Below are 27,799 nucleotides of genomic sequence, written 5' to 3'. Positions count from 1 at the left end.
TTCAGGTGAACTGTAGAATGAAATACACAAACATTATTGGAAAAAAAATGAAATAGTTTGAAAACAAAAACCAAACCTTCGAGATTTAGTGGTAAATCCTGAAGAAAGCATTGATTGATTCAGCCAGAACAGCATATGCTAAGGTTGTCTATGAGGATAGAAAAATAAGAACTCCAAAAAGAAGAAAGCGTGTCAAAAGTTGCTAGCAAGCAAGTCAGCTTCTGCTCTTAGAGAATACAGAGAAAACTGTATAAAAAACAATTTGGTAAGAATATAGAAAATAAATATCACAAAGGTGGCAAAATATTCTGGAGGCTATTGAAAAATCTTAGAAATGGAGGAAAGAGTACTTTGAAAGGAATCAGGATAAAGGTGACATGAAAAACTGAAGATAAGGATATTCTAGATCTTCTTCTTCTTCGCGTTATTCCCGCTTCCTATGCAGGGTCCGCGTGTTACTTAGATGCGACTACTTGTTAGTACTACTCCCAACCGACCCGTCGCCTGGTCTGCCGCTGGGGGGGATATATTTTTGACTGTAGAGGTGTATGTTCACGGGGCCGGTTTTGCCTGTTTGCGGGATGAAAAACGCCAGATAAACTGGCGGAAAAAACCCTACTGACCGCGCCCAAGACCAGCTAACTTGGCTATGCCTGAGGAAGATCCTCAAATTCCTCACATCTACAACGGGAATCGAACTTGGGACACTCCTTCCCCAGTCATATGGTTGCGAAGCGCAAAGCCACTAGGCTAACCGCGCGCGTCAAGATAAGGATATTCTAGATATCTGGAGTAATTACCTTGAAAGACTGCTAAAAGAAACAAGCAGTCTTTCAATGATAGAAAACTCCCAAAAGGAATGCAGTCAGGAATACATTTCCATACGTGAAGTAGTAAAAGTAAATCAAAAACACGAAATGTGTAAAGGCAGCTGGAGTAAATGAAATTCAGTCAGAAATGCTCAAACATGCAGGTATTAATGTTTTACAGTGGCTGCATTGCATAATTCAAAAGACTTGGTTGTAGGGTCAAATTCCAAATGATTGGAGCATAGCTCACATAGTACCCAATCATCTGGAATTCGACCCTAGTAGGGAAATAAAACTGAATGTGAGAATTACAGAGATATTTTCCTTACCAGGAAAATATCTCTGTATTTCTGGTAAGTTAGGCAAGTATACTTGAGAAACAGGTAAGAAAAATTGCGAAAGGGAAGCTTGGTGAAGAACAAGATGGATTCATGCCAAATAGAAGTTGTCAGGATCAGATTTTCACTTTACATCAAACAGTTGAGAAATCTAGGAATATAGCAATGATTTGTATTTAAGTTTTGCTGATCTGGAAAAGGTATATGACAAGATGCCAAGAGGAAAGCTCTTCAAAATGCTAAAGTTATATGGTATAAATGGGATATGATATCAGTCAGTACATGCTCTCTATTTAAGCTCTAACTGAGCAGGAAGCTATCATTTCTCCTAAAAGTCCTGATGGTGCCCCCTAGCGGGCTATGTAGGTATTATTGGCCATTGGGCTGAAGATCTTATGATGTATGTCTCCCAAATTTGGGGCAGTCTCATGCAACCAAATTTGTTGAGGTTTGGCATGTTTCTTAGGACTGAGGCTTATTCCATGAAAAGTCTTTCAAACTTGAACTTGCTACGGTGTATTATTGTGGCTTTCTTCCACCGTATTCTGTGGCGTGTATCCAGAGCATGGTCTGCAAGACCAGAGTGGCTATACTGGTGAAAACAGATGTAGTCCTTATGTTCTGAAAGTCTGATATTCGCTGTCCTGCCTGTTTGGCCAAAGTAGGACAGCTTACAGCTGCAAGGGACCTGGTATACACCAGGTCTAGGGGAAGTGGTTGGTCTTTAGTAAGCTGTCCTACTTTGGCCAAACAGGTAGGACAGGCAGCAAATATCAGAATTTCAGAACACAAGGACTACATCCATTTTCACCAGTATAGCCACTCTGGTCTTGCAGACTGTGCTCTGGATACATGCCACAGAATACGGTGGAAGAAAGCCACAATAATACATCGTAGCAAGTTCAAGTTTGAAAGACTTTTCATGGAATCAGCCTCAGCCCTAAGAAACATACCAACCCACAACAAATTTGGTTGCATGAGACTGCCCCAAATTTGGGAGACATATATCATGAAACCTTCAGCCCAATGGCCAAGAATACCTGCATAGCCCACTAGGGGGCACCATCAGGACTTTTAGGAGAAACGATAGCTTCCTGCTTCGTCCTCATTTGCTGTATGTAGTGCCTGCATGCACGTGTCTTTATTATAAGTTCCTTTGAAAATGGCAACATGACGTTGCCGAAATATTGGAAATATATATTAAAGTTTAATTTATATTCTATTGTACGTTGTGAATTCCTGTTAAGTCAATTAATAATTCAGAAGTGTGTTAGTAGAGCTGATCTTAGTTATGGTTGCTTAAACAGAATGGGAGAAGAAAGATTACCAAAACAAGTGTTCTTTGCTGGGTTGGCACGAAAAAGACCCAGCAGAAGACCAAGAGGTAAATGGATTGATACAGTGAAAAGTGCCTTAAAAGTCAGACATATAAGATCTGATAATGTTGTAATCTTGACTGATAATAGATTAATTTGGAGAAAATTTGTTGATCAGAACTTAGTAATGGTGTAACTTTTTCATTTATTACTATCATAATTATCCTATACACCCTCTGAGGGTACATATCAAGAATTCGTTGCTGATCCTGTAAATTTTAAATCCTTATCCACTATCACCTCATCATCTTCATCATCACTTTCCTGATATATATATATATATATATATATATATATATATATATATATATATCCCCAAGGGGTGTTTAGGTTACTATGACAGCACTACATGATTAAGTTTACATTATTATTAATCTCCTGTCCACAATTTTTCTCCAAATTAGTCTGTTATCTGTGAGCATTCTATTGTTCATATCTAACATGTTGTTCTTCTAAGGCACTTCTGACTAAATCAATCCACCTAGACCCCTTGGGCCTCTCTCTGGGTTGCTTTCTGCCATCTTGGCATCAAACACTTGTTTTTGCTAACCTTTCCTCACCTATTCTATTTAAGTGGCCATACCACCATAGATTAGCTTTGCTTACACATTCTTGAATGCTAATGAGACTATCTCGCGAAAAGATATGCTGTTAGATAGCTCTTGAAAGATCCCTGATTTTTGTTGATTTATTAATATTTCTTAGATTTAATTGTGTATTTTTAGTATATTATTGTAGTTTGTTAGTGCAATTATTGTACTACTGGGTTGCTTTCTGCCATCTTGGCATCAAACACTTGTTTTTGCTAACCTTTCCTCACCTATTCTATTTAAGTGGCCATACCACCATAGATTAGCTTTGCTTACACATTCTTGAATGCTAATGAGACTATCTCGCGAAAAGATATGCTGTTAGATAGCTCTTGAAAGATCCCTGATTTTTGTTGATTTATTAATATTTCTTAGATTTAATTGTGTATTTTTAGTATATTATTGTAGTTTGTTAGTGCAATTATTGTACTACAGCATTTTATAACATAATTGCAGAAATATTAGTTTTTGCTACTCTTAAGAATGGCATGTGAAATTTGTCACAACAAGGCAGTGTCTAAATCTCAAGTTGTTACCACTGAGGAGAGCATTTGTCATGATGAGGAAAAGTACTGTTGCAGTGATGATTATAATTTATCTGGATAAGTTGACATTAGAAATATCTCAATTAAACAAAATTATTAGAAAATTGACCAGAGAATTAAACTTAGATAAGAAAAAGGATCAGAACAAGAACAGACAGGAAAGTACTGAACTTGGTAATCATAATATTAATAACAACAAGGTAAGTCAGTTAAAATATAAGAAAAAAAGAGGTGATATGGTATGGTGACTCAATCTTAAAATTTGTGTTTGCTGAGGGAGTCCCACCTCTAGTTACCTGGGGGCAAAAATTAAAAATATGACAAACTTGATTGAAAACCAAAAAAAGAAAAGTAAAAGAGATGATAGTTCTGGTAGGGACTAATAATTTAAGTAGTGACAAATATAGCATAAGAGAAATATGAAAGGTCTGTTGGAAGAATTGAGAAAGAAATGCGATAGAGTAAAAACTGTAGGATTGCTACCCAAATGGGTAGCAATCCTACAGTTTTTATCCTACATCACCCTAATTAACTCAGTAGCACTACTGAGTTAATTAGGGTGATGATAGCAAATGATTTCATGTGCAGGCTGTGTAGAAAGAATGGATGAGAGTTTTTAGATGTGTAAAGTGTGTTTGATAGCATAATGCTTGTATGAGAGGGATGGCCTGCACTTGAATTAATTTGGCATCAGGAGCCTGGAGAAATTACATCTTGGTATGAGACCCAATGCAGAGAGTCAGGGAAACTAGATCACCAAGGGAGGAATAGGAAAAATGTGTGTGAAAGTTCAGCTATGGTATGCAAATGTGATAAAGATATGAATATCTTCAAACATGGTTATGTATTTGGTGAAGGGGTGGAAAAATATGCTTTGGGTTCAGACCTTTTAAGTATGTCTGGGTAATGAAAAGAGAAAATTCTAGAATGAGACCTAATAGATTACATATCTAATTATAATAATAGGCTAGGTGGTAATTCATTATGTCCATACACAAATACCAGGAGCATCAGAAACAAAGAAGTTGAGTTCTTTGGTCCCATGGTATCAGTTATTGAATGGGACAAATGTCAGCAATGCATGGGATCTTTGAAAAAAGTGCTTAAATGAGGTGGGTATCTGAATGTATCCCTAGTATTCGAAGAATAAATACGTTGGGAATGAAATGGATGTGCAACCTTATTAAGCAAGAGATCCACAAGAAGATGATGATGATGTGGGAAGAATATCGTGAAAATAAGAGTGAGAGAAGTTATGAAATATATAAGGCTCAGGCCAGAAAAGGAATGAGTATTGTGAAGAAAGCTAAATCAGAGTATGAAAAGAAATTGGCCATGCAAACTAAAAGCAATCCAAAAGAATTTTATTGCTACGCCGCAAGCAAAAGAAAGAATGTATTGAAAGAATAACTTTATCGAATGCAGATGGTACTCAGGTGTTGGAAGCTAATGAAATTGTTCAGTTAATGAGTGCTCACTTTGCTAAGATATATGAACCAGGTGTATGTAAAATGGTGTATAGTGCTACTGCTACATTGGATGAAGAGTTAGAGGTTCATGAAAATGAGGTTGAAGAGCTGTTGCATAACCGGGATAAGAATTTGTCAATAGGGACAGATGGAATATCCGCCCGTTTGCTATACAGAAATGGAAGGAATGTACAATGGTTCCATCGTACAAGGGTGTTGCGAAAACTCGTGTCAAATTACTGACCTATCAGTATCTCTGGTGTGGTAGTGAAGATTTAGAGAAGTTGATAAGAACTCGCATACAGAAATGGGTAGACAAACATGCTATACTCTGCAAGTAACAACATGGGTTTACTAAAGGAAGGTCATGTTTTAGCAATTTGCTCATATTTTATAACAATGTTATGGCTGAGTTGGATAAAGGGAATGGATACACTATGATAATGTTGGATTTTTCTAAGGCATTCAATAGGATACCATACAAAAGGCTGTTACATAAACTGGAGGATATAGGATTGTAATATAATCTTGTGACTTGGATCAGGGGATGGTTGACAGACAGGTAACAAAAAGTGATATGCAGTGGATGTGAATCTGCCAGATTTAAGGTAACCTGTGGTGTACCTCCGGGTTCAGTACTTGGGCCATTATTGTTCAATCTATACATTAACGACATCAGGCAGATGTCGTTAATGTATAGATACTGGTTTCTAGGCTAGCAGGTGAAAAGATGTACTGTCAGAGAGCTCTTGAAAGATTTGTGATTTTTGTTGATTTATTAATGTTTTCTTAGATTTAATTGTGTATTTTTAGTATATTATTGTAGTTTTATTAGTGTAGTTATTGTACTACAGTGTTTTATAACATCATTTCAGAGAAATTATTAATTTTTACTATTCTTGAAAATGATGCCAAAAACTCAAGGCAGTGACTAAAGCTAAAGTTGCTACTGAGGAGAGCATTTGTCCTGAACAAAAACACTGCTGCAATGATGATAATAATTTATCTGAGGATACGCTGACATTAGAAATAGCTTGGTTAAAAGAAATTATTAGGAAATCGACCAGGGAATTGGAAAAGGTGGAAAAATGTTTGTTTAAACTTCGACAGGATAAGAAAAAGGTTCAGAAGAAGAACAGGCAGGAAAATATTGAACTTGGTAATCAAAATATTGATAACAACAAGGTAAATCCGTTAATATCTAAGAAGAAAGAGGTAATATGGTATGGTGACTCAATTTTAAACTTTGCACTTGCTGAGGGAGTCACCACTTCTAGTTTCCCAGGAGTGAAAATTAAAAATATGACAAACGTGATTGAAAACCAAAAACGAAATGTAAAAGAAATAGTGCTGGTAGGTACAAATATTGAAGTGGTGACAAACATAGTGTGAAAGAAAATATGAAAGGTCTGTTTGAAGAAGTGAGAAAGAAATGTGAAAGAGTAAAAATTGTAGGATTACTACCTAGATGTGATAGTACTAAGTTAAGAAGGAGGGCGATGATAGCAAATGATTTCACGCGCAGGTTATGTAGAAGATGTGGATGTGAGTTTTTAGATATGTGGGGTGTGTTTGATGGCAGAAAAGATTTGTATAACAATGATGGCCTATGCTTGAATTCATTTGGCATCAGAAGCCTGGAGAAATTACTTCTTGGTATGAGACTTAATGCAGAAAGTCAGGGAAACTAGATCATCAAGGGAGGAATGGGGAAAATGTGTGTGAAAGTTCAACTATAGTATACAGATGTGATAAAGATATGAATGCCTTTGAACATGGTTATGTATGTGGCAAAGGAGTGGAAAAATACGCTTGGGTTGGGACCTTTTAAGTATGTCTGGGGAGGGAAAAGAGAAAATTCTAGAACAAGACCAAATACATTGCATATCCGATTATAAGAATAGGTCGTAATTTATTATGTCTGTACACAAATGCTAGGTGTATTAGAAACAAAGGGGTGAGTTTGTTACTTTATTGAATACGATGTGGCCTAAGATTGTTGGCATTAGTGAAACCTGGCTATCAGAATCAGATATGGTAAGTGGGATCGAGTGTAATGGATATACTATTTTTAGAAATGACAGAAGAGATAGGAGAGAAGGAGGAGAGCTACTAATGATATCAGATGACTTAGGTCCAGTTAGGCTAGAAATACAAGAAAATGATGGTAACAATGTTCCACGTAGCGATGGGTTTGAGTCTATTTGGTGTGAAGTGGAGGTTAACAGAATAAAATATATAGTGGGGTGTTGCTACAGACCTGGCAGCTCAGTTGTAGGGGATGAAGAAATGCATCGCCAATTTATCCTTATGGGTACCAAGCAAATGTATGATAGTTCCGTTGCACAAGGGTGGTGCAAAAACTGATGTGTCTAACTACCGACCTATTAGTATCTCTGGTGTGGTGGTGAAGATTTTAGAGAAGTTGGTAAGAACTCGCATACAGAAATGGGTAGACAAGCATTCTATACTATGTAGGGAACAGCATAGGTTTACTAAAGGAAGGTCATGTTTTAGCAATTTGCTCATATTTTATAACAATGTTACGGCCGAGTTGGATAAAGGGAATGGATACGCTCTGATGACGTTGGATTTTTCTAAGGCATTTGATAGGATACCACACGATAGACTGTTGTGTAAACTGGAGAATATGGGACTGGAACATGATCTGTTGACTTGGATCAGGGGATGGTTGACAGACAGATATCAAAATGTGGTATACAGTGGGTGTGAATCTGCCAGATTTAAGGTAACCAGTGGTGTACCTCAGGATTCAGTCCTTGGGCCATTATTGTTCAATCTATACATTAATGACATCAAGCAGGGTCTATCATCAGATTTGCAATTGTTTACTGGTGATGCGAAGATAGGCAGGACAATCAGGGATGCTACTGATATTCAGAAATTACAAAATGATTTGAATAGACTGGAAATCTGGGCTAACGAAAATGGCTGTCAGTTTAATGTTAGTAAGTGTAAAGTTATGCACTTTGGCATGAAGAGGCAAGGGATCTTGGTGTATTGATGGATAAGAATTTAAAGTTCAAAGGCCACATTTCAAAAGTTGCAAATACAACTCGGAGGATAATTGGTATGTTGAAGCGAACCTTGACATGTAAGGATAAGGAAGTAATTTTGCCTCTTTATAAGGCTTTGATAAGCCCACACTTAGATTACTGTGCACAGATTTGGTTTCCCAGGTTCTAAGGGGATAAAGAAGCTGTGGAAAAGGTGCAGAGAAGAGTTACGAAGATTATATTTGTATTATGGAATTTTAATTATGAAGACAGATTGTGAGTATATGAATTGCAGACTCTGGTTAACAGAAGAAAGAGGGGGTGATATGATAGAGGTCTATAAACTTTTGAATGGGTGTTATAGGATTTCAACTGATGAAATATTTTGTTATATGAACGATGGGGGCAGAGAACAATGAATGAATGAAATAATTTGCTGTTAGGGGTAGTGAGTGCATCTAGTGTGAATGAATTTAAGAGAAGGTATGATAGCTGGTTTGGGTGATTTATAGCCTCCCTTGAGGTCTCAGATAATAATAAAATGCAATATCAGTTTTATCCTACTTGAAACTTTTTTTATCTTAGTTTAAAATAAGATAAGTACTCTGATATGGAAGTTTGTCATCATATTTCTATGCAGTGAATGTTGATCACTGTGTAACTGAAAAATGCGAATTTTTTAATTTTAGTTGAAATACTTTATGTATTGATTTATTTAAATTCAGTTACTAAAAAATTAGATAAAAAGAATTATAGTATATAAGATGTTGAAAGTTTATTTTTCACTTGGTTAGAATATAATAAATTTAGTTTAATCCTTTATCCAAGTGTGAGCAAACAAAGTTTGCGCCTGAAAGTATCTTCAGGACTGGGCGTAAGGTGGTACAACACCAGGACGACTCCTTGCAAAGGTGGAGCAAGCTACCAACACTCCTGTCTCAGTATCTCTCATAATGCAAAACACATCTCCTTGCGGATATGTCTAATGTTATGCATTAAGGGAAGGGCTACTACCCAGACTAGTTTCGACCTTTATTGAGGTCTCTTCAGTGGGAGCCAGGCCCAAGTGGAGATACCTCAATAAAGGTCGAAACTAGTCTGGGTAGTAGCCCTTCCCTTAATGCATAACATTAGACATATCCGCAAGGAGATGTGTTTTGCATTATGAGAGATACTGAGACAGGAGTGTTGGTAGCTTGCTCCACCTTTGCAAGGAGTCGTCCTGGTGTTGTACCACCTTACGCCCAGTCCTGAAGATACTTTCAGGCGCAAACTTTGTTTGCTCACACTTGGATAAAGGATTAAACTAAATTTATTATAGTATATAAGAAATATGATAATATACAAGTAATGTGTGTAAAACCAAGAAAATGCAAAATTCTTTATGAGTTTTTTTATGTGCATATTCTTTTTTTTTTCTTATCCTGAAAAAAAAAAAAGATGAAAATGTTGAAGAAGTTTCCAGAAAACGCCGACATAAGAACAGAAAAAATCGTCACCATATTTCTGAACAGCCATCACTTCAAGAAAACCAACGTGTATTGATGGTAGAAGTAGAAAATGTTCCACATGAAAAATATGAAATGGATGAAGAAACAAAGGTGAATAAATTATCTTCTTTTTTTTTTTTACATACTGTAAATAAAAATTTATTTTCTCTATCTTTTTATGAAAATCAGCAGATGAAGTTATTAAGAGGAAATATATATGATATACATTTCATTTTTATCTTGCATAAAAGAAATGGATTCTCATAATGCTAACTACATTTAAACATGGAATATTCAAAATTTATTTTTCAATTTTCCAGTGTTCTCAGACAATCTATCTAATTATAACTAAATAGTCACTTAAAGTGTTTTCAACAGATCAATTTAGTCTAATTCTCGCTTAACACAGTTATATAAGTGAACAACCTTTCAATTCCCCAGACTAGACTGCAATATTGGAGTTATTGAGACTACCTGTGATTTTCATTTCTCTGATAGACCTGATGAATGTTATTTCTCTCGTATATATGTATATGTCATGCCTCGTTGTCCCATATAAATCTTATCTATAGTTCTTTTAGTCTTTCGATTAATTGTTCTGCTGTTCCAGTTCCGGCTGCTAATTTACAGTGCTTAGTCTTAGAGCCAAATTTTATCAGATACCATTCTTTCTGATGGATCACGTGTATTATTCTTGCAGACAAAGAGAATGCCCTGGGAGATAGTTAAATTCTTCTATTGTTGCAGTTCTGGAGTTAGCTCCTTTTCGGAATCAAGAAAAATTTATTTGTTAATACAGCTGCGCCATCTTGATTCCTTGATTCCTACAAAAAGGATATTTCTCTCAGAGAGTTAACACACAGATAATCACAAAGCATTAGAATCTATTATTTATTACACTCTATTAGTTTATTCCTTAATCAGCAGTCATAACCAAATCTCTTCTCTCCCCCCCCCCCCCTGCACTTAAATTTTACACAGGTTTTAATTTTAGCAAGTGGTACATTGGCATGAGAAATCAGGCAAGTTTCTTAGGTATAGAAAGCAAAACATTTATTTTACACAAAGGTATTGTACACAGAGATCAAAACTTTGCTTTAGTCATATAATGACTTGTTCATGAAAGAAAATCTCAAAGGTTCTCAGACAATCTATCTAATTATAACTAAATAGTCACTTAAAGTGTTTTCAACAGATCAATTTAGTCTAATTCTCGCTTAACACAGTTATATAAGTGAACAACCTTTCAATTCCCCAGACTAGACTGCAATATACCAAAATTCTATCATGGGCATAATTTAGTAACGATGAACTTCTAAAATTACAATATTTAGCCACAAAGTAAAACACTATAGTCCAGACAGTCATAAAAAGGTCCTATCACAAATACGGTTAGCACTCTCACTAGCTCTAGTCTTGCTCTCAGTACGAAAGACGATAAAAGTTTCTATGTTACCGAACATCAATCTTAACATCAATCTTTGCTGATTCCCTTCGGTTAGGTTCCTAGGTCTGCTATCTGTAATTTCCTCTGACTTCCTACCACTAGTGATTACGATCACGAACCACAATTGTTCCTATAGCTTTAGTGACACCGCTTCAACGGATAGGCACGTACGACTCTGCATAAAGCTGCGGTCTCTGCTGGCTGCATGACTGTGCCGCTGCTATGCTTGAAACAGATCGCTACCTGACTTTGTAGCCATCGTTGACCATCCTTCTAGTCGTCGCCACGAACTGCTTCCATCGGAACCCACAGCTGAGGGCGAGAGACACCACGAAGAACAGAGGACTGAGAGAGAGCTATTTTCACTGCCAAATCCTTATATCTCCTTGTCCACTCGTCACTGATTGCTCACGACACCTAACTCTTCTCCCCTACGCTTCTCCCCATCATGTGGTTGCTGCACAAGTGTCTCGGACGTCGCTTTGCGATGCCCCAGGGTTATGTTCAAAAGCCGATTAGGCTAAAGTGAACTTGGCTTAAACTTTCTCCTTCTAAAGTAACTTTCACTAAGACCTTTTAGACTCTGGTATGTTATTTATAAGACAGTTTACAATATATCATTTACAAAATTCCGTTAATAAAATATTCATACATTAAAGTTTTCACTTACACCTATGTACAAACATTTCCTTTTTATAGAGTTTTTAGATCCTAGTTAAATCCTGAATGAAATGCTCAAATAACAAATTGAACCTTTCATTCCATATTTAACAGTATGATGCTGCATTTAGAGATCAGTGCAGATATTCTCATTTCATTTTGTTGCTTAAGGTGATCATCATATTGTTATTCTCATGGAAAGGCTTAGACGTTGGTTAAACATGCTTTTTAAAAAATTTAAGGAATTTACAACGTACACAGGATATAAATTAAACATTAATCTATATTTCCAATATTTCGGCAACATCGCATTGCCATCTTCACAGGAACTTAAAATAAAGACACATGCACACAGGCACTACGCAAATGAGGACGAAGCAGGAAGCTATTGTTTCTCCTAAAAGTCCTGATGGTTCCCCCTAGCAGGCTATGTAGGTATTCTTGGCCATTGGGCTGAAGGTCTTCTGATGTAAGTCTCCCAAATTTGGGACAGTCTCATGCAACCAAATTTGTTGAGGTTTGGACTGTTTCTTAGGGCTGAGGTTGATTCCATGAATAGCCTTTCAAATTTGAATTTACTGCGGTGTATTACCGTGGCTTTCTTCCACTGTATTCTGTCACGTATATCCAGAGCATGGTCTGCAAGACCAGAGTGGCTGTATTGGTGAAACTGGATGTAAGTCCTTGTGTTCTGAAATACTGATATTCGCTGTCCTGCCTGTTTGGCCAAAATAGGGCAGCTCACAGCTGCAAGGGACTTGGTATACACCAGGTAGGTCTAGGGGAAGTGGTTGGTCTTTAGTGGAGCAGATAAAGGATGCCAATTTTCTATATGGTCTGTAACATGAGGTCAAGTCATGTTTTTTTAGGATTTTGGTAATTTTTCCGAGGTGTTTCAGATGTAGGGAACGGTAATGGATTTAGAATAATCCTTGTTGTGAAGGGGGGGGGGGATACTGGTTTCAATATTTTTTAGATTTTGGGGGGAGGTAGCCATTGGCCGAGAAAGTCTTGAGGATGTGGTTTAGTTCTGTGGTTAGGGCATTGTCCTTTGAACAGATAACAGATAAGTTTAGCCCTGTTGTGTAGAGTCGTAATAATTCCATATTGTTGTGTGGGGGGGGATTGCTGGTGAATGTATCTGCCTGTATGAGTGGGTTTTCTATAAATTGAGAAAACCAAGGTTCCATCAGGCTGGCGGGTGTCTAAGAAAGGGAGGCTGTTGTTTTTCTCTTTTTCCAGGGTGAACTTGATTCTGGGGTGTTGGTTGTTTAAGTGTGTTAGGAAGGAGAGGAGTGTATCAGAGCCATGTGACCAAATAGTGAACACATCATCAACGTAGCGAAGTCATGTGGGTGGTTTTTGTGGGGCAGAGTTTAAGGCTTTGTCTTCAAAAGTCTCCATAAAAAAGTTGGCCAAGGGTGGGGAGAGTAGTGAACCCATGGCTGTTCCCCTCTATTGGTTTGTAGAATTTTCCTTGCCAAACAAAATAACCTGAGTTCATTGTGAACTGAAATAGGGCTGAGATATCCGGAGGAAATTTAGCTTGGATTAGCTCTAAGGTTTCTTTGAGTGGGACATTTGTGAATAAGGAGGAGACATCAAAACTGATTATTATGTCAATATGTTGGAGTGTAAGAATTTGTATGCTGGCTTTGAAGTGGGCTGAGTTTTTTATGTGTGATGGTGTGTTGCCAGTATAGTGTGTGAGCGCTTTGGCCAAATGTTTAGCTAATTTGTATGTGGGGGGGAATCAATGCCATCCACTATGGGACGTAATGGCACATTTATGTATTTTTGGGAGTCCATATATACGGGGAGGGGAGGGGGTATGGAGTTAAGCGGTTTTAATTTCTAATGACTTCTACAGGCCAAGAAGTGACCTTAAGGAGCCTGTGGAGTTTTCTAATTTGTGAGTTGGTGGGATTGTACTCAGTAGGGAGATAAGTAGCCTGATCTAACAGTAGAGCATTAAGCTTACCTGTGTAATCCTTTTGGTTAAGTACTACTGTGGTGTTACCTTTATCGGCTTTGGTGATTACTCTTTCTTTGTTTTTCTTCAATTCCTGCAGAGATTTATATTCCTTATTGGATATGTTGGTTTTTGGTGGTCTTGCTTTGGTGAGAACACAAGCTACATCCAGTCTAATATTGTTAGCGACGTGATTTGGAAGATGGCTGATCTCGTGTTCAATTTGGATCATTATATCCTCGGCTGGTAATTTTCTGGGAGCAATGGCGAAGTTGTGGCCAAGTGAGAGAGCGTTAAGTGCTTCAAGCTTCAAATTAACTAAAGAAAGGTTGACTACAGTGTCGGTAGGAAGTTTTGGTTCGGAGGACTTGACCTCGTGTTACAGACCATATAGAAAATTGGCATTCCTTATCCGCTCCACTAAAGACCTACCTAGTGTATACCAGGTCCCTTGAAGCTGTAAATTGTTCTACTTTGGCCAAACAGGCAGGACGGCAAATAGCAGAATCTCAGAACACAAGGACTACATCCGATTTCACCAGTGCAGCCACTCTGGGCCTGCAGACCATGCTCTGGATACTCGCCACAGAATAAGTTGGAAGAAAGCCACAGTAATACACCGCAGCAAGTTCAAATATGAAAGACTATTCATGGAATCAGCCTCAGCCCTGAGGAACATGCCAAACCTCACCAAATTTGGTTGCATGAGACTGCCCCAAATTTGGGAGACTTACATCATGAGACCTTCAGCCCAATGGCCAAGAATACCTACATAGCCTACAAGAGGGACACCATCAGGACTTTTAGGAGAAATAATAGCTTCCTGCTTTGTCCTCATTTATTGTGTGTAGTGCCCTGTGTGCATGTGTCGTTATTTTAAGTTCCTGTGAAGATGGCAACGTGATGTTGCCGAAATATTGGAAATATGGATTAAAGTTTAATTTAATTTATATTTTGTGTATGTTGTAAATTCCTTAAATTATTTAATAAGCATCGAACTAGCTAAACAAAAGTCATGGGAGGACTTTGACAAGAACATAGAAAATAAATATCAAGAAGATGGCAAAATATTGTAGAGGTTGTTGAAGAAGCTTTGGAATGGAAGAAAGAGTGCTGTAAAAGGAGTTAGAGATCATAAAGGTGACATGAAAACGGGAGAAAACGATATCCTTGAGTATGGAGTAATTACTTTGAAAATTTGCTAAATGAAACAAGCAGTGATGACAGCACAGTGATAAAAAAACACTGACCAGGCATGCAGTCAGGAATACATATCCATACTTGAAGTAGAAAAAGCCAACAAAGGCTTGAAATGTGGAAAGGCAACGTGAGTACATGATATTCGACCAGAAATGCTGAAGTATGCTGGTATAAAAATCTTACAGTGGCTGCACTGCATAGTTCAGAATGCCTGGACAGAGGGACGAATTCCACATGATTGGAGTAGAGCTCTCATAGTACCCATATATAAAAAGGGAAATAAAACTGAATGCGAGAATTACAGAGGTGTATCACTACTGAGTGTTCCTGGTAAGATATATGCATGTATACTTGAGAAACGGTTGAGAAGAATTGTGGAAGAAAAGCTTAGTGAAGAACAAGCTGGATTCAGGTCAAATAGAGGCTGTCAGAATCAGATCTTCACTTTACGACAAATAGTCGAGAAATCATTGGAATGTAACAAAGATCTGTATTTAACTTTTGTCGATTTGGAAAAGGCATATGACAAGGTGCCAAGAAAGAAGCTATTCAATACGCTACAGTTATATGGTGTCAATGGGACATTATATCAAGCAATACTTAGTCTTTATTTGAGTTGTAAGTGAGCAGTTAGAATTGAAGGAAGTACAGGAAGATGGTTTAATGTTAAATCTTATGTGAGACAAGGATGTACATTATCCCCTCTGTTATTCATTATCTATATGGATCACATTATGAAGGAATGTGGTGTTAAACCTGATATCAAAATTGGAGATGTTAATGTCAGCTCTTTGCTTTATGCGGACGATGTTATACTTCTAAATAAATCCACTACAAGTCTGCAAGATTCTCTGACTAAATTGAATAACTGTTGTAATAGATATGGTATGAAGGTCAGCAATAAAAAGACAAAGACAATGAAAATAGGCAGAATCATTGAAAATGTCAACTGTGTTGTGAATTGAGAACCTGTGGAACAAGTAAAACATTTCAGCTACTTAGGCACGATTTTTAATGAAGATGGTAAATTAAATAGTGAAATTGACAACAGAATCAACAAAGCTGGTATGGTGGGAAGTCAGTTGAATAAATTCATATGGAATAAGAGAGAAATTAGTCGGAACACTAAATTAGCTGTATACAAAACAGTGTTCAAACCAGTTTTAACTTATGGATCTGAGAGCTGGGTCAGAAGTAAAACACATGACCAAAGACTACAGACTGCAGATATGAGAGTCCTGAGAAAGATTAGAGGCGTGAACAGATGGCATCAATGTCATTATCATATTAAAAATGAGAATATTAGGAAAGAACTTGAGATTGTCGGCGTCCAGGAATGCGTTAGCAGAGCTAATCTCAGGTGGTATAGTTACTTAAACAGAATGGGCGAGGAAAGATTAGCAAATCAAGTGTTCTCTGCAAAGTTGGCCGGAAAACAACCCAGAGGAAGACCAAGATATATATAGGTGGATTGATACGGTACAAAGTGCCTTAGACGATAGAAATATAAGATCTGGTAATGTTGGAGTCTTGACAAGTAACAGACTGATTTAGAGGAAAATTGTAGATAGGAAGTTAGTAATGATGTAAATTTTTCATGTGGTACTATCATATCCTGTACACCCCTTGATGGCACATGGCAGGAATTTGATGATGATGATGAATTTTTTTTCTTTAGTATGATTTAATTTAGCAGTTGTAATAATTATTTCTTGTACTTATTTAACTGCATCATTTTCTCCTTGATGTTACAGCTCACTAACTCAGTTTCATATTAAACTAATTTCAATTTTACAGTACACCCCATCTTTGTGATTGCTGTTTTTGATTCCTCCATTTACAACTGTTATAAATTTACTCTTATGAAAATATGAAATGCCAAAACCACAGAAGCAAAGTGATCATAACATATTGTATAAATATCTGCATTTAAAAAAAAAAAATGTTGCTGTGATTTACTGCCTCCCGATAGAGGCATTTGATTAGGATAATACCCCAGTGATCCAAGAGTTTGATGAAAATTCAGAAGCAGCCATTTTCTGTTCGCTACCGGACAGAAAATGGATGATGAGTTTTTCCATGCTACTGATTTCCAACTATCTCTTCGGTCTTCCAGTATCTCTCTTTCCATCTCAGGGATACCATTCTGATATCAACTTTGTCCATTTTTTAGTGTTATTTCTTGCAAAATGACCTGTCCATTGCCATTTGGATCTTTTAATGCTGTTATGATGTCTCATACCTTAGTCTACTCTCTGATCCAAGTATTGCACTTTCTATTTAAAATGGTAATACTGAATAATGACCTTTTCATTTTCCTCTGGGTAATCCTCAACTTGTTGGTTGATTTTTTAGTCAAAGTTCACATCCTCATTTCCATATGTCATGACCAAAGTATACAACTATTGAATATTTTCTTTTAAGGCAAATTGGGATGCTATCTTTTAGTATTTAGTAGTGTTTTCCAAAGGCTATTCAACCAAGTTGAATTCTACCTATATTTTTTCATAGCCTCCTTCTACTGTGAATTTTTGTCCTAGGTGAACATAGGAGGTTACTATATCAATTTCCCTTGTGTTCCATTTGTACTGACTGTTTGGTGATGTATTCATTATGCGTTATTTTTTGTTTTATCTCTGTTTATATTTAATCCTTTCTTATTACTTTCTGCATTCAATTCATTGATCATTTGTTGAAGTTCTGCAGAGTTTCCTAAAAGAACAGTGTCATCAGCAAATCTTAGGTGATTTAGTTCTTTCCCATTTGCCATAATTCATCTATTTTTCTAAATTCTAAATTTTCTAATTTTAAATTTTTAAAAATTTCTTCTAAGGCTGTTGTAAATAATTTTGGTGAAATGTCATATCCCTCTCTAACTCACGTTTTTATAGAAAATTTCATGTTTGTTCATGATTTTATAGATGCAGTTGAATGTTTATATATGTGACTAAGTATATCAATTTTTTTTTTTTTTTTCAGTTACTTGATTTTTAAGGGCTTCTAAAAATAGATACTGTTGAGATTGAATCAAATGTCTTTTCAAAATCATTAAATCCAGACCTTAGTTTTTTTTTGTATTCATTTGTCTTATTACATAAATGAGCATTAATACTATAGTGTTTTTTGAATCCTGCTTGTTCTAGAGATTGGCAAAAATCTAGTTTATACATCAATTGTTTGGTATTTTGTGTCAAATGATTTTTGTAAATATTTTATATATTGTTGAAAGAGATCGATAAGGCTGTAATTTTTAATAGCTTCTTTGTGTCCCTTTTTTAAAAACTATGATAAAGATAGCATTAGTCCAACCCTTTTGTATTGTCTTCTATTTTAGGTATGATGTATAAATTTTACTTCACATAGCAATGACTGGGTCACCGCCTTCTAGAAATTCTATTGGTAACTCATATTCACCCGATGTCTTTCCATTCCTCATTTTACCATATAATTTGACAGCAAAGGTTGGTCAATTGGTAGAACCTCTGCTACTAATGGCTCACGAAAAGTTAAGTAAGTTTGAGTATGGTTAGTAGTTGGAAGGAGTTCAATCATTCAATGCTTTTGGCACGCTCTCTCTGGAGGTGTCTAATAATAATTAAAAAATAGAATGATTCTATTTTTCTTAGGATCTGTTGTTTAATTAGTATTCCATTTTCATTTTTATCATCATCATCAAATTCCAGATACATACCCCTCAGAGGGTGTATAAGATATTATGATAGTACTACAGGAAAGGGTTACACCATTACTAACTTTCTACAAACAATGTTCCTCTAAATGAATTTGTTATCTGTCAAGACTCCAGCATTTTTAGATCTTATATTTCACTCTTCTAAGGTACTTCTTGCTGTATCAATCCATCTGCATCATGGTCTTCCTCTGGGTCTTTTCCCTGGCAACCTGGCAAAGAACAATTGTTTTGCTATCTTTCTTCTCCCATTCTGTTTAAGTGACCATACCACCTGAGATTAGCACTGCTAATGCATTCCTGGATGCTGACAATGTCAAGTTCTTTCCTGATATCCTCGTTTTTAATATGATATTGCCATTGAGGCTATCTGTTCACTCCTATACCGGACAAACACACAATCCTTCTTTCCTCATAATTATTTCCATGATAATATTCCTATCATTAACATAGTTACATAAGATGATCGTTCTTTCACACATATTCTCACCATTCCTCACATCAAAGATCATCATCATCAAATTCCTGACATGTACCCTCAAGGGGTGTACAGGATATGATAGTACTACATGAAAAATTTACATCATTACTAACTTCCTACCTACAATTTTCTGCCAAATCAATCTGTTACCTGTCAAAGCTACAACATTGTCAGATCTTATATTTATATATCTATCGTCCAAGGCACTTTTTACCATATCAATCCACCTATATCTTGGTCTGCCTCTGGGTCTTTTTACTGCCAACCTGGCAGAGAACACTTGTTTGGCTAATCTATCCTCGCCCATTCTGTTTAAGTGATCATACCACCTGAGATTAGCTCTGCTAACGCATTCCTGGATGCTGACAATATCAAGTTTTTCCTAATATTGTCATTTTTAATATGATAGTGACATTGATGCCATCTGTTCACACCTATAATCTTTCTCAGGGCTCTCATATCTGCAGTCTGTAGTCTTTGGTCAAGTGTTTTATTTCTGACCCAGTTCTCAGATCCATAAGTTAAAACTGGTTTGAACACTGTCTTGTATACAGCTAATTTAGTGTTCCGACTAATTTCTCTCTTATTCCATATGACTTTATTCAGTTGACTTCCCACCATACCAGCTTTGCTTATTCTGTTGTCTATTTCTATATTTAATTTACCATCTTCACTAAAAATCGTGCCTAAGTAGCTGAAATGTTTTACTTGCTCTATAGGTTCTCCATTCACAATGCAGCTGATATTTTCAATGTATCTGCCTATTTTCATTGTCTTTGTCTTGTTATTGCCGACCTTCATGCCATATCTACCACAACAGTTATTCAATTTAGTTCAGGGAATCTTGTAGGCTTGTAGCGGATTTATATAGAAGATAACATCATCCGCATAAAGCAAGCTGACATTAACATCTTCAATTTTAATATCAGGTTTAATGCCACTTTCCTTCATAATGTAATCCATATACATAATGAATAACAGAGGTGATAATGTACATCATTGTCTGACACCAGATTTAACATTAAACCATCTCCCTGTACTTCCTTCAATTCTAACTGCTGACTTACAACTTAAATAAAGACTAAGTATTACTTGATATAATGATCCACTGAAACCATACAACTGTAGCGTTTTGAATAGCTTCTCTCTTGGCACCTTGTCATATACTTTTTCCAGATCTACAAAACTTAAATACAGATCTTTGTTATATTCCCATGACTTTTCAACTATTTATCGTAAAGTAAATATCTGATCCTGACAGCCTCTATTTGGCCTGAATCCGACTTGTTCCTCACCAAGCTTCTCTTCCACAATCCTTCTCAACCGTTTCTCAAGTATACTGGCATAAATCTTACCAGAAACACTCAGTAGGGTAATACCTCTGTAATTCTCACAAGCAGTTTTATTTCCCTTTTTTATATGGGTACTATGGGAGCTCTACTCCACATCTGGAATTCATCCTTCTGTCCAGGCCCTCTGAACTATGCAGTGTAGCCACTGTAAAACTTTTATACCTCCATACTTGAGCATTTCTGGTCTGATATCATCTACTTCAGCTGCCTTTCCACATTTCAGATTTTTGATGGCTTTTTCTACTTCCAGCCTTTGTCATCTCTAATTCCTTTTACAACGCTCTTTCCTCCATTTCTAAACTTCTTCAACAACCTCCAGAATATCTTGCCACATTCTTGATATTTATTTTCTATGTTCTTACCAAAGTCTTCCCATGACTTTTGTTTAGCTAGTTTTACACAGTGTTTAGCTTTCTTACATTTATCTCTTTAAATAATATTCTTTAAGAGCACAAGCGGACTTATTTGCCAGGAACTTTTGATATGCTTTCTGCTTTTCCATCGCTGCCTCTTTAACTTCCTGATTTTTCTATCCTTGCAGACAACCTCACCACATGCCTCTCTGGCTGAATCAATCAGGGTTTTCTTCAAGGCTTACACTGAATCTCCAAGGTTTGGTTCCTGTTCTCAAGCTCTTTCATTTTTTCTTCTATAATATTTGTGTATTTTAGTTCTACAGTTCACATCTGAGAGCTGCTCAACTTTTATTCATTTTAAAACTTTCTTGCATGTTCTTCTTTTCAATATGAAATTCAATTTTATTCTGCTTAAGACTAAATGGTAATCACTTCCAATTTCAAATCTTCTGTACACTCTAGTGTCCTACACCATTGAGAAAACATGACTATCAACAATAATATAGTCAATGAGACTTTTCTTATTCCTTGCCTCTTCTCTCCATGTGAATTTGTGCGCATTTTTTATGTTGGGACATGGTGTTAGTAATAACCAGTCCATGTCCTGAGCAGAAATCCAACAGATATTTGCCATTATTATTAGCTTTGCTCTTTTCTCCAAATTTTCCCAAATATTTTTGTATGTCGACAATCATTTCCCATTCTGCTATTTAGATCCCCAACAAGGACCAGCTTTTCATTTTTCATTGTGTCAGTTGCTTTTTCTAAAGCCTCAAAAAATTTCTCCACTTCTACCTTAGAAGAGAACCTTCTGTGGGACCATAGGCACAAATAAGTCTAATTGTCCAGTTCCCCATTCTGATGTATGCCCACATCACTCTACTTGAAATTGCCTGCCATTCAAGAAGATTTGCCTCATTTAGTGTTGAATACTATGGTTATTCCTTCTTTTCCTTAATTGTCATTGCCTGAATATAACATTTTGTATTTATTGCTCAGAAAGATCTCACCAGTTTTTGTCTTGTTTGTTTCAGTCACCCCTATTATGTCGATCTGGTACTTATCTAATTCCTCAGCTAGCTCCATTTCTTTGCCATTCAGGCTTCTTATGTTGAAAGTTCCGATCTTCAATTCTGGTGATATTGACTTGGGGTGTGTTTTTGGAGTTGTTCCAGTAGCTGACTTTTCGCTGTTCGCTCTGGTTCCCTAGCGAGACAATGGGGGCCTTGTTTAACCAGGCGACGATGCCCCAGCTGGCATGATATTCCATCATGTTGTACCATCATTTAATATTGGGTTTAAGCCAATAAGAATACAATTTGGTAGGCTAAATTCCAAATTGCCAGCCCATCGTCGTTCGTTCAGTATCCAGGTAGATACCTAACTGGGTGCACCATGAGATGGTGAGGATTAGTGAGAAACAGAGTCTGGGAAACTACACTGTATTAACCCTCATATTAATTAATAATTTCTCCAGACTCCTGATACCAAATGCATTCAAGTGCATTCAGGCTGTCTTTCTTATACGAATTTGTTCTTTCCTCAAACTCACTCCACACATCGAAATACTCACAACCATTTTTTCTACATTGCCTATGCTTCAAATCATTTCTCATCATAATCTTTCTTTTTAATTAATTTCTGTTTTATCTAGGCAGAAGTAAAAAAAATGCAAATATTTTCACCTTCTCAGACTTCTTCCAGGTCCTTTCATGTCCTCTCTTATCCTGTATTTATCATCAGACAAATCTTGTTCCTACCAAAAGTACCATTTCTTTTACTTATCTTTTCTGGTTTTCAGTTATATTCATTAAAGCTTTGATTACCATCTTGAAAACTCAGTGTAGTTTCACAGTCATCAATCACATGTTTTATGATTGAATCCTCATACCATATAATATCCTTCTGTTTGTGATCAGTTTTACCTACCTGATTATTGTTATGTGGAGTCTTGATTCCATGTTTTTTTGTTTTTCCTTTTACTACTTGCCCTTCTTGTCCTTTTATTGCCTTTTTGATTGCTTTTCAACTTTTTCCAATTCCCTCGCTGTCCATCTAATAAATTTACTCTAGTCTAGATATTTCCTAAACTAATTTGTACTCTGTATTCTTGTTAGTTACAGAAATGGCATGATTTTGTTTGCTGGGTTAAGCCACTTTGTTCATAATTTCATTATCATTCCTCTTTGTTGCTGCTCTATTGTTCTTGTGAAGTTTTGGCACCATTTTATGGTAATACATTAATATTAATTTTATTTCAACAGAATATCAGGAGATATATTAAATACTATAAACACACTAAAATCAGCAGTAATATTACTTTAAAAAAACAAATTGTTCTAAGAAATAAGACAATAAAACAGATTAAAAATCACTAATTTCAGAGGAGCATTAAACACACTGATCTATCAATATATAGTTTCAGATGAGTATTGTCTATGTTGAAGGTTCCAAAACTGCCTGTAGTAGATACTGTCTCAGTCCAAAGTTTGACCTTGAGCTTCATCATTGATTCTGCATAATGTATTATAGTATGCCCACCGTTTGTAGATCTCTGCTTGGCGTTTTGCCAAGAATAGTCGATTCATGCTGAAGGGGAGAAAGAAATGAAGGATGTACGAATTGGTCACCAACATTCGAAATCACGTGCTTTTTTGTCTGTCGCTGTACTAGTAGTAGTAGCTTGATTTTTGTTGTCGCTTTTTTGCATTTTTTTTTATTATTAATTTGTATGATGGATCCAGTACAGTCAACAAGTTCTGTTGTTTAACGTTTCAGTAGCTCTTGCAAAAGAATATTGAATAATGTGCTGACATTCTGTGAAAAATAATCGTTAAAAGGCAGTCTCCTTGTTCCCCTTTCTCAAGTCATAAAATGTGCAAGTGCAATTGCGGGCATATCGAGGTCGACTGTTAAAAGAATTCGTATGGAATCAAAAGGTGAAGGTAAGCTAAAGTTTAAATCTCCTAGAAAAAAGCGCCAGAGAAAGAAAATCATCGAAACCGTAGCTTTGAATGATTTTGATGTAGACGTTATAAGAAGAACTATTCACGAATTTTATGTGGTCAAGAAAAGAGTGCCAACTGTTCAGAAATTGATTCCTGTGCTTAAAGAAAAAATTAATTTCCTTGGAAAAGAGAAACTTTAAGGAAAATACTTCATGAAATTGGATTTTGTTTTAATGCTATTGAGTAGTTTTAATGCTATGGCTATATTAATGCTATTGAGTATGTTTGGGCAGAAGTGAAAAGTTTCATTCGCCATCGCAACGTAACTGGGAATATTGACATGTCGAAACTTTTTAAACTTTCAGAACAGGCGATTGAAAGTATTACAGTTCAAAACTGGGGAAAATATTGCTCTCATGCCACCTCATTAGAAAATATGTATTGGGACAGAGACGAAAAGATTTTGATGTAGACGTTATAAGAAGAACTATTCACGAATTTTATGTGGTTGAGAAAAGAGTGCCAACTGTTCAGAAATTGATTCCTGTGCTTAAAGAAAAAATTAATTTCCTTGGAAAAGAGAAACTTTAAGGAAAATACTTCATGAAATTGGATTTTGTTTTAATGCTATTGAGTAGTTTTAATGCTATGGCTATATTAATGCTATTGAGTATGTTTGGGCAGAAGTGAAAAGTTTCATTCACCATTGCAACGTAACTGGGAATATTGACATGTCGAAACTTTTTAAGCTTTCAGAACAGGCGATTGAAAGTATTACAGTTCAAAACTGGGGAAAATATTGCTCTCATGCCACCTCATTAGAAAATATGTATTGGGATAGAGACGAAATTATCGAAGAATTATGCGAACCTTTGGTGAGCAGTTTAAGTGAAAGTGATGGCGATTCGGACACCGATTCAGATGACTATGAAGATTAAAAGGATTTGATAATGGTATTTTTTTCCAACCTTTTTTTTTGCATGGGTTTGTTAAAAGAGTCACAACAAGTCATAAATAATTAATCGGTTTAGGAATTAAAGTGTTTCAGTTCTCTCAACTGTAAGTTTAGAATATCTAAGTTCATTTGAAAAAACTTTCTGTTTTTCTGTATAATTATTTTTATTTTATAGAAAGCTTTCTTAAAAATAAATTTCGTTAAATTTTTGTTTTATGCTATACCTTTTTTTAATTTTGTTAATACTCTACGTACATTTTTCCAACTGTTATACAAGCAAAATAGTTACACTTTAAAAACTACAATGTTCATAAAAGAAAAGCTAAATTTTCCAACCTGTAATAATAAACAAACTCATCCCAGAAGATGGATTGATTACCCTATTATTGGAATGGATTCTCCTTTTTGGGACATACGCAGAAGTGTTGAAGGGTCTCGAATCTGTGGGCGAACTATAGGAGTTCTGCTCATCTCGCAGTTTCTGAAATATACAACCCTGTTTCACCACATTGCCATATTAATACCACAGGCCTGCGATGAAAAAGTTGTCTGAGAAGTAATAATTGATTCTTATAGATTTTTAGGTGCTGAGTTCAGAAAATAGTAAAAAAAATTCCATCACCCACCAATTTTACCCAATTTCTATTTTATTGTTTTTATTAGTAGTATTTGGATTTAAATTTAGCACTTTGGTATTTATTTTCATTCTCCTTTATTTACAGCTAATTAGTTATATAAGTGGTTTTTTGAAGTGCCTTTTTATGGTAAATAAAGCAATTTCCACGAAACATCTCATTCTTAAGATAGGAGAGGGAGGGAGGAATGCAGATAAAAGTGCAGGCAGCTACTTTGAATCTGATTTGCCGAGCTAACCGATGACTTTCCTGTTGTCACAGGCACATTTTCTTGTGTGATTCTTTAGTTGAACTTTGGTCATTGATTACTAAGGTTATCATATTTCTGAAAAGTGGCATATTTTCTGAGTTAGTGTGAAGATTTAATTTAATGTGTTTGCGGTTTTTGTAACGTTTTTACATAATAGTGTTGATTTCATTCGTTAAAATTTGTTTAACTGTGTTTTAAGTGGTGTTTGTAATGGCTTCAAAAGGTTGCAAAAATTCACCTAACAAAGTGGATACACCAAATACCCATGCTTTTTTGTGCGAGTGGGACAGCCGAGATCAAGAGCAACATTGGATCAAGAAGGAATAGCCAGAAAGAGTCACATTAGAACCTGGAAGTAAAAATCCTTTTATCCCCGCTTCACATAAAGCTGGGATTGATGAAGCAATTTGTCAAGGCTTTGTCGAAAGAAGGAGAGTGTTTTAAATAGGTTTGTGCAAAATTTCTGGGATTATCTATAGTAAAATTGAAAGAATGTATTTTTATCGGTCCAGACATAAGGAAACTTATGAAGGATAAACTGTTTGAAGAAAAAATTTCAACTGTTGAAAAAGAAGCATGGAAAGCTTTGAAAGAGGTGGTGACCAAATTTTTAGGAAATCACAAGGACCCCAACTATAAAATGATTGTGGAAGACATGCTATTCAAGAAATTCAAGGATTTGGGATGCTCCACGAGCTTAAAAGTGCACTTTCTCAACTCTCATTTGGACTATTTTCCTGAGAATCTGGGAACTGTCAGCGAAGAGCAAGGAGAGCAATTCCACCAAGACATCAAGGAGATGGAAAGAAGGTATCAGGGCAGGTAGAATGTCAACATGGTGGTGGACTATTGCTGGATGTTGCACAGAGACGATCTGGGAAAAGAATTTCACAGAAAAAGTTCAAAAAGAAGCTTTGAAGGAAAGAGAAAAAGATACCACAACGAAATATAAAGTATGTACTAAAGATTAATCTTTAATTACTTTAATTAAAAAAATTTTTTCCAATACTTTCATTCCAAAAATATTTACGGAAAATTTTAAATACTGTTATTTTACTTAATATAATGCGTTTTAAAGCTATTTTACTGTAATATTGAGATCCGTTTTGCGAAAAATCTTTATGTGATAGAGAAAAATGGAAGAAATATTTGAAATCAGTGGTCAAAAATAAATCAGAAACAGTTAATAGTTTCCAGACAACTTTTCATGACTCGAATTTTTCAGGCCTGTGTGCTTAGCACATGACTTGCATAAAATTAATTCTTTATTAGGAACATATTTATAACGGGCAAGTTTTTAATAAAAAAAAAAAGCTCAGTAAGTTTTGAACAGAATTAAATTTCTTGAAAGGTGTATGGCTTACGTACTTCTTGCCTGCTTAGAATTACCCCTCCCCCCCTTACTAGCATTTACATGGCAATTATTACATGTATATGAAATAACATTGATATGAAGCATAGAAAATTTATTGTCCCATAAGGCATATCAGATTTATGGGGGCAAATAAATCACTAGTAATATGTGAACGTAACAAACCCAAAAAATCTTTAGTCTTCCTAAGTAATTAAATGAATTCCATTTAGGAAGTTTTATCATCTCTTTTGACAGTAGAGTTATTTAACATTGTTTGCCAAATTTCCTCAGAATCATCCAAATTGGATATTTCATATTGTTTGTGATAATCTCAGATAGAAATTTAATTTACTTACTTAGCTATTCCCAGATTATTTCTTCTACAGTTGCTAGCATCCTCAGTTAATATTTCTGACTGGCAGCTTACACAAGAAAAAACTTTAAGTATTATCTAGGGATTATGATTGCTCTGTTTCTCCAAGAAAAAAGTACTTTTTTTCCTCCTTTCAATAGGCTAAAATTTGTTTACTGTTTCTTCCAAGCCATCCAACAGAATTTCTTTTCATAGCTAAACTACCTTCTTCTTTTTCTTCTCCTCACTGTTTCCAGAACAGAAGTCCTTTAAGGCCTTAATACACAACAGCAAGAATCCCATTTCCACAGACAAAGGCAAAAAGCTATGGTCATATAGGATAAGAGATAATATTACAGTAAAGCTAGTTGTTGAAAGTTTTTTTTCATTTGGTTATAAATTAATTTTAAAATGTCAAGGAATTATCTTCTTGTTTAATCCTTTATCCAAGTGTAAGCATTTGTATGCCAAGTATCTTCACAACTAAGGCTACTTGTATATAAAGGCTAGTGACT

At 35.8% G+C, this 27,799-nt stretch overlaps 1 protein-coding gene across 1 annotated transcript in view; it reads left to right on the top strand.

Moving 5' to 3' along the window:
• The window catches only part of Lon (lon protease homolog, mitochondrial), a 319,254-nt gene that overhangs the window by 65,661 nt on the left and 225,794 nt on the right, over positions 1-27,799 (top strand). Inside the window, exon 5 of the mRNA XM_090406689.1 lies at positions 9,585-9,745. Coding sequence (XP_090262815.1) covers positions 9,585-9,745 — 161 coding nt within the window. The remainder of the gene's footprint in view (positions 1-9,584; positions 9,746-27,799) is intronic.

This window comes from Typopeltis vanoorti, chromosome 16 (assembly GCF_054136105.1).
Source record: "Typopeltis vanoorti isolate ZY-2024b chromosome 16, IOZ_Tvanoo_1.0, whole genome shotgun sequence".
NCBI lineage: Eukaryota > Metazoa > Arthropoda > Arachnida > Uropygi > Thelyphonidae > Typopeltis > Typopeltis vanoorti.
This window is presented reverse-complemented; position numbering and strand designations above follow the sequence as displayed.